The following is an 8,559-nucleotide window of genomic DNA, read 5'->3' as shown; positions in this document are numbered from 1 at the left end:
CTGCTATTGAAGCACTAAGATTTCTGGGAGGCCGAATCCCTGATGCTATTATTCAGCCGAGGTATGAGTGCAGAAGATGGGTGAGAGGTGTCTGAGGATGCGCCTTCCCCTTGCAGTGTCCTGATTCCCAGGAGTGGTACGGAGCCTCCCCACAGTCTGGAACAGTTTCCTGGCAGTGGGTTTCCCTGAAAATGCTTTGACTCTTACTCTCTGCTTCCCTGTATCATCACTTCAAGAAGCTGCTGGATTTTTGGCTAACACAAGAATTTGCCTTGCTTACATAAAGAGAGAGAGGAGAGAGTGTAAATAAAGAACAGATTGAAAAACATGCACATCTTGGAAATTACTTTTATGTTAAGGAACTTAAGGGCATGTTTTCTTACTTGCATGTTCTGTAATAAGTTTTAACAAGATATAATTCTTGGGTGCACCACTAATTTTAGAGTTGTGACTGCCCCGAGTAGGCCAGGTCAAGCATGTTTGAAAACAAAAGTATATTTCAAGACATATGTCACTATGTGGCCTACATTGAATGTAAGCTCAGCACAAACGTATTGGAAAAATGTGAAGAAGTGATATCAGTGGAGTGTCAATCTCCGTTGCACTTCAAAATTATTCTGAAGCTTTTAGAGGCAAATTTTTAGAGGCTGAAATTAAAAATTATTTTAACATATTTTCTTCACTTTTAAGATTAAAAAAATGACCAGTTATCAACAACTCTTCTTTCTTTTCCTCAAATTTCTCCATACATTAGTTCCATTACCTCAACAAGAGCCTTTCATGAAAGTGTACTCTAAGCAGCCTTCCCTAGCCATTTCTGTTCACTCTGCCCTTTCCTCTCAAGTTTGCAAGAAAATTATTTTCCTGATCTTTGTTCCCTCCAGTCAATGTCCAGAGAAGCCCTAAACTGTGGGAGTAAGGACTTCTTGCTCTTGTGTAACATTTCTTTGTAGAGAGTTTGCATGCACTGGTGATAGCTGTAAGTCCAGAGGGCAAAACGTGTGCACTTCTGTGTGTCGCTTGAAGTTCCTGCTCAGTACCAAATCAGCAATATAAAATAATATAAAATTATAAAAAGCAGAGAAAAAACAAGATGCTTTGCGTCGCAGGCTTCTCTGAAGCTTGTGTGGAAAAGGTCCTGTTGGCTGCTCTGCTGTTGGCCGGTACGCTTTGCTCCAGTGTTAATGGAGTAATGTAAATTTATTTTATTGAAATTCGCATTTGCCAGAAATGCTGTTCTGATTTGTTCACTCTTGGAGCTGCCTCCTAGAACGAAGATCATGCAGCAGAAGGTCTTTGGGATTTCTGTTGTATTTAAGGCTTCAGAGTGCTCTGAAAACTGAGACGTAACGTTAACCATGAGGCCTCATAAAAGTCTTCATGAATTGATCCAACTATAAAATTCTTAGTCAAGCATCATCACAAAAATAGCCTTTAGTTTGAATTTACCCTTTCCTTTGCAGCTGTATCCAAACATAAAATGTGAGATCAAAAGTATCTTGAATTTCAGTTGTAATTAAGAATTTAGTAGTTCACAAAAATCAGAGCTACGTTGCCATGTTTGGAGTGACTGCCTGTATTTGAATCTCTTGTGATGAAATTGAATCTGTGAAGTAGAACTGATATAGGTTCCTAGGTGCAGTACTGCCCAAAGACATTTGAAGCTCTGGTGAACATGCCAGAGAGGCACCTGCTAAGGAGCAGATTGCTTTCATCTTCTGGGAAAATCTCTTGCAACTAGTGGTGAGCTCATTAGCTGTTAATATATCCCAAAATCTGAGCTGGCATGGGGAAAACCAGTGGAGTTTGGTAGCAGGCGATGTTTTTCTGCAGCTGGAAAGCAGTACTGACAAGAGTTGCTAGGTGCTGTTAGTTACGTGGTGCGTGTTCCTGATGTGATTCTATTGCGCAGTACTTGCAGAGAGTGGAACGAAGATGTTGCAGTGTTGTGCCGTCTGGACCTACCTCCTCCTTATGAAGCTGCATGGGTCCAGAACAGCTCTGAGCAGGTATGGCTGTCAGGACTTCGAAGTGTAGCTTGTGTTTGGGCTGTAACATTAAGGTTGAGCTTCAGAAATTTTACAAAAAGTCACATATCTTTTTTCATTTCAGAATGGCAGGAGAGTATGTTTGGTTACAAATACGGCTTGCTGTGAATTTCACTAAAGATTTTAATTAATTGCCTACTTTATTGTTGAAAAGTTTTCCCCAGTTGGATAAACGATCTGGGCATGGGAGAAGGAGAAAAATACACCTGTTACTGGTTATTCTGGAGGACCCCTATGCTCCTTCTTGCTTTACTTCCCTTCTGCAACAGTTCTCCTGTGTGGGAATGTGACAGGATTTTGCCATGTTCACTGATACCTTTCACTGGTGTTTTCAGAAGACAAGTGCTTTTCCCCAGAAAACACTCAGCAGAGTAAAATTGCCTGGCCTGGATGATAAACATTAATTTTAGACAATTGCTAGTCTTGGTTTTGCAGTGGAATTAAGCACATATCACACAGTTACTGTGCAGTTAAGCAAAAGTGTTTACTTTCTAAGGTGGATGTTGCAGTTCTTAGCAAGTACCAGAAAAAAAGATGGTGGCTTGCAATTTTTCAACTTTTCTATTTTGTTCCAGGAAGGTGCACCGCAAGTAAGTGTTGCGGAAGTTGTTGATTTGGGGGAAGTCAGTGACAGGCAGGCATCTCAAGGTAAAAAACACATTTTAAAATTTGTTCTAGAACAGTTCCACCCAACCTAGGCGACTTAATGTAAGCAGCAGCAGCATTATTATTTCTTTGAAAGACAGCCACACTTTTGGCCAGTAGGAACAGGGAATAATGTTTAAAATATATAAAAAAGTTCTTAGCTCTTAAGATACAAAAGGAAAGGTAGATTTCCTTCTTAGTAGTCTACAAGTTAGTTATTGACTCTACATCCACGTATTCTAAGAAATTAGTCCAGGCTCCAGTGTTTCAATTTGTTTTGTATACATAAAGGTGCCTGTTGATGTTTTGTTGCTGATGTAAATAGGAAAAGGAAAATAACATGTTTAGTTAAATGTGGGAATTACTCTATTATTGGGCTTGAACTGGAAGAATTACTAAATAGTTTCTGTATATGAGTACTGGACATAGTTAGGACCTAGAGGACACATCAAGCTTTGCTCATCATTGTTTGCTCAGCATTGACTGTTGTAAAGGAGAGTCAGGAAAGTTTTGTTCATTTTTAAAAAGAGCTATGATAAGGTATTGTTTGAGGTATTGTTTTTCTTTGTAAACTTCCTTTGCAAGCAAGTAGACCTGAGCAGGTGCGATAAACTGTATCCTCCTCCCCAGCTTTTTAACAGGTTTGTCTATGTAGGGGGGTTTTTTTGCTTCAATAAAAAGGCCTGTAAAGAGACATTTAAATCTCAGGCTGGCTGTTAAATTTAGATAAAGAAAATGAATGCTAACTTCTTCTTCATACCAAGGCTTCTTAGGGGCAATCTCTCTGATCTCTGAAACATTAATATTATGAAGAAAGGTAATGAAATTAGTTCATTCATATGTTAATAATTTGAAAAAATACATATTTCTGGTGTACCAGCAGCACTGTACCTCAAGGACTGACTGCTAGCACAACTCTGCTGCTGTTAAAAAGTTTATATTCGTGGTGGATTCTTTAATCCTGCCTGATTCTTGGTCTGCCATGCTTGGTTGCTGGGTTCTAATCCCTGACTTTCTAGGCTGGTATCTGTTTTATATAGGTTGTGTCACGGTTTCTTCTCTTGAGAGAAGAGAATCTGGGTTGCACTTGCATGTAGGTAAGATGCTGTGCTCAGCAAGTACGTATCATCCAAGCCTTAATTTTCTTGAATGCTCCAGTCACTGTTAAAGTAGCTCCATTTCTATTAAAGTAGCATATTCTGCCATATTCTGAATAAACGATGGTTTACATCAGTTATTTTTTTTGTTCTTCCATGAGCAAGAACATTGTTTTTTGTAATAAGGCAAGTGGCATCAGGTGGAGGTACAGAACTAGGTTTGGCAAGAGATAACATTGCTAAAAAGGAATGGCAATGTAGAATTTCACCCAAGGGAAAGGAGGAATGTTGATTAATTGTAAGGACAAAACTTATCTCAGAATTCAGAAAAATCTTTGATAAGGAATCTCACAGAACAAGATTTTTAATTCCTTTGTAGGAACTGGTGACTGATTTATGAACTACCTGATTGCAAACAGTGATCTCTGTGACCATATGCTGCCATATCTTGGTACAACTGCTTATGTGCAGGAAGATATCAGGTTGTGAGATTTAGATTTCTCTCTAAGAAAGCTGTAGCTCCCTTCTTTCTGATCAGGTAGTTTAAGGTGAGGTTTGTACTTTTTGCTACTCCAGTTGCCTAAGGCTGAACAGGTTCCTGCAAATGTTCTGGCAGTCTTTAGAGAAGTGGTGAGTGTGGGTATATGCACTCACATCTGCACCTCTATGCCTTTGTGTCCAGTCATTACATATTTTCCAGGGGGTAGAGCACAAAAAAAAAATAAAATAATAACAATCTCTAATAGCAGCTTCTACAGACACATCTGTGCTATTCTGACTACTTTTCCTTCACCTTTACTATTCTCGATTACTCAGGTGAAGAAATTCCCACGTCTTCCAGCAGAGTGAGCCTTTTACCTTCAAATGCAAGCCTAGTGCCTGTGGACGAAGTGCATGGGAGGGTCTTCAATTCCTTACTGAAACGTTCTGAAAGTGTCCCTGTGCTGCACAGCTCTTTTTTTCAAGGTGAGTTGATTTTTCTCTATCAGCGCCTATGTAATAAGTCCTTAAAAGAACATTTGCCAGACGTTTGGTACCTTGAACCTAGTACCTGCAGAAATGCATTACTGTCTCAGCAGAGTTCCAAAGTTACAGGAGTTTGTGTTTTGCCAGACCTTCTCCACCCTACACCTTCGTCTTGTGGCTCTTTAGGCTGTCACATCCAGGAACAGGGTTTGTGGCAGGCATTGCTAGTTTGGAGAGGAATGAGGGATGGTGGAAAATGAGTATGAGGGAGCACAGAGGGCTTCTCAGTGTATTCGTACACTGGCATCTAAGAGCTTGCAAAGGCAAGTATGAGCAATTTAAAGTAAGATTAGCTTTGGTATTTGGAGTTGGCATATAAATTTGCTCTCCTTTTCTCATTCCTCATAGCATCAAAAAAACCCTGGAAAAAAAAACACAAAAAACCCATGTAGGAGGGCTGATCAAGTCTGTGGCAGCTACTTTGGTGTCAGTGATCCTGTTCGGTCGCTGCGTGAAAACTGCTGGTGTGACTGCAGAGTACTTGATTCTGCTGACAGTCTTAAAAATCCACTAGTCAAGAGCCTTGCAGGTTTAAGTAGAGGATAGCAGAACCCCCATAGTAGCTGCTGATACATAATAGCACTCACAAAATGTAAGCAGGGATGGAACATGTTAGTAACAGCCATTTATTTTGAACATCGGTTTGTGGAATGTTTTTATGTTTCTGCTACATCACATGCTTTCTCTTCTCCTCCTGTCAACTTCCACTGCAGCCTCCTGGAGAATGTGCTGCTGAAGTAATAGCTGCATGACACAGAGCCTATTTCATAGCTGTGAATGAAGAGCACAGCATTTCTGCTGTAGAGAGGCCCCATCAGTCAGAAGGATTTGGGCATTTTAGGCTCAGTGTAACTGGAATTAGGTCTGTTCCACACTGGCTCTGGGAGTTAAATGCACCAGTGCTGCAGTGAGGGAGTAGAGCCACGGAAGTTGCTTCAAGTTAGTTGGTGTATCACTAGCTTCCAGCTTGGCAAGCAATTGTTTTCAGATATTTTGTAACTAGTGCTCTTGACTGGTAATAACTGAAAGTTACAAAGAGTTTAGATGAGGCTTCAAGCTTTGCTTAACCTGCTTTGTGTAACTACGTTAAGATCAACGTTCATTGCAGGTCTGTTCAGAACAGAAGCAAAAGAGAAGGGAACCCATTTGCACAAAATGCCAAAGAGCTTTCCCAGCTCTTTCTCTTCCAGAGCCTTTGACATGTGATATGCCCTCAACCATAGCTAGGTGTGACTGTTTTAGTGTGAATCCAATATAGAGTGAGCCTTGTGTGCCGGGTTCAACTGAGCACTGAATGAGGACTGAAATCTCAGAGGATACTTGTTGAATAGCAGCTGGATTGTTTGCTTTATCTGATCTTTGTCTTCAGGGGTGGTGCTCAGCTGTCAAGCTGAAACACAGGCTGAAGTAAAACAACTCTATGCCACCACCTTGCAGAAGAGCTTGAGAGAAATAACTCTGAGGGGAAAACTCCAGTTTTTGATAGACTGCAAGTCTTCCACAGACACCAAACAGTTTGTGGCGTGGATCCTAGACCAGTTCTGCTGCAGCATGAACCCTGACATAATCAAACTGATGGACAACACCAATTCTGTTTTAAAATCAGATGAGAAACATATGGCTGAAGTTACCACCAGTGCCACCTTCCTTAAGCAGGTAGTTTTATTACCTGTGTTTATTGGGTGATGTGGAAACCTGCTAGCCTTGGTTTGGGAGTATAGGTTTACACTTGCCACTCTGCTTTGTGTGACACTTTTTTTATTCCAATTAGCTTCTTTTGGTACTTTATTTAGGGAGCAGGTGAGAGGCTGTGCAGCTAGATGTCTCTTGCTCTCTCCACCACATAACCAGGAATGTTTTCAGAAGACTAAATGTGAGTGTATTTAAAAGCTGAAGGAGATGGTCTTCTCCAGTAGAATCATGAACTGTGAATAACATGACAGTGTTTTATACTGAGCATGGCAGGGGAGATGGAAGAGATGTTATAAAACATTTACTATTATGAACTGGAAGGAATGGAGAAATTTTTATGTACACTCACTAGAATGTAGAAATTTTTATGTAAACTCACTAGAAGCCACTTTTCGTGATTGGCTCTCAGAATAAAAATAAGGCCTGGTACTTAAAGGAAAAAAAAAAGGTAGAAATTATAAAATATGTGCTTACATCAATGGAATGAATATTCAGAAGTTTCAGACATTACAGAATTCATCAAACAAATGTTTTGGTAGTTTACAGACAATTTGAATCTATCAGTTGATTCATGCACTGCACAAGTGATTTGCTGTGACAACTGCTACTGGTTTGACACATCAAAGATTGTGATTTAGGCTCTGGAGATAAAGAAAGATTTCCCACTGCAGCCTACAGGCTACAAAAGCCTCAACAAATTTGACAGAAGTAGCAGAAAAAAAAATCTTTATGAGAACTTAATTTATCGCCCTGGCTTGAAGGTTATTGCAGTCCAGTGGCTTCTGAAGGAAGCAGCATTTAGTTTCTTATTAAGAAAATCTGACATGCCATGGTTTGGGGTGGGCTAATTCTTGTGCAGCTTTAACAAAGAAAAAAAGAAAACACTCACTCTTTTTCCCAGTTAGGATTGCTTTTCTTATCCTTTCTTGACAAATAGTGATTTTAGTTTCAGCTTTTTTTTCTATTACTCTCTAGAAATAATGAATGGCTCTACAACAAGCCTCTTCCTAGCTGGATAAGAAACTGTTTTAATGGAACGACAGCCTGAAAACAAATCTGATTTACATTTTTTTTTCTTTTAAAGGTGATGGCATCTGACCAGCAAGCCATGTCATTGAGGGCCCATGGTTTACCTTTCAGAATGCTTCCTGGATTGCTGCACCTGGAGACATGTGGTGACCTGAGTACTTTCACCATAGGTGCAGGTTGTCTAGCAGAGACCAATGATCCAGAGAGCAGAGCATGAACGGCCCCACAATCTGAGTGGCATTGTCAGGGAAACTGTACTTTGAGCTGATTTCTGTCTTTCTGTATTTGAGATGTTTTGTGTTTATTCCTCAGTAGAGCGTTTCTGTCAGATGTACATTCTGCACAGGAAGATCATATGCAAGTGGGTGGAAGAGTGTGTTGATAATCTCACAATGTTTTTTTTTTCTTTTTAAATACATCCATGCTTAGGCTCCTGAGGTGAAGCTCGTTCTACAAAGCCTATTAAGGAGATTGCAAGCTCCCCTTTATTGGGCTCTCAGGTGCAACTATTTTTTTGTAATACTGTACTGTCCTAATGCATCCCTCCAGTCTATCACCATTTAGGATGGATTTGCTTTTTTTACTCATATTGCAAGAGAGATGGCTGAATGGGTCAGTGCCTTGGTTTGCTGGGGTAAGACAAGAAAAGTTAACGCATGTGTGAGTTTTATATCCCATTGGAGAACAAGACCAGTATCAATGCTTATGTTCACCTGCTGTGTGTTACTGTAGCTCCACCATTTTCTTTTATTATTCTTTTATTGGCTGGCATATAGCAGTTTACTTTCTTGTAGAGATATTTGTTACATACCAGCTGCTATCCATGCCAGCAGCCCCTATGCAGCCACCTCAAACCCTCTGCAGATGTGCAGGTGACTACCTGACATTGTTTTGGCAGTCTCCACCATTAGGCCAGAGGGACCCATGAATTCTCTGGCTAATAAACCAATGTATACATTAGTTGACTCAAGCTGTTGACTGCAGACTGTTAAGCTCTGTTCTATATATATGCTGCTAACTAA

At 40.2% G+C, this 8,559-nt stretch overlaps 1 protein-coding gene across 1 annotated transcript in view; it reads left to right on the top strand.

The window, feature by feature from the left end:
* FAM189A2 (family with sequence similarity 189, member A2) overlaps positions 1-7,800 on the top strand; it is a 20,565-nt gene extending 12,765 nt beyond the window's left edge. The window contains 5 exon segments of the mRNA XM_009879076.1: positions 1,913-2,009; positions 2,624-2,696; positions 6,186-6,472; positions 7,593-7,733; positions 7,735-7,800. Coding sequence (XP_009877378.1) covers positions 1,913-2,009; positions 2,624-2,696; positions 6,186-6,472; positions 7,593-7,733; positions 7,735-7,800 — 664 coding nt within the window.
* The last annotated feature ends 759 nt before the right edge of the window (positions 7,801-8,559 follow it).

Source organism: Apaloderma vittatum, unplaced genomic scaffold (genome assembly GCF_000703405.1).
Source record: "Apaloderma vittatum isolate BGI_N311 unplaced genomic scaffold, ASM70340v1 scaffold26851, whole genome shotgun sequence".
Taxonomy (NCBI): domain Eukaryota; kingdom Metazoa; phylum Chordata; class Aves; order Trogoniformes; family Trogonidae; genus Apaloderma; species Apaloderma vittatum.
Note: the sequence above shows the minus strand (reverse complement) of the source record. Positions and strands in the feature narration are given on the sequence as shown.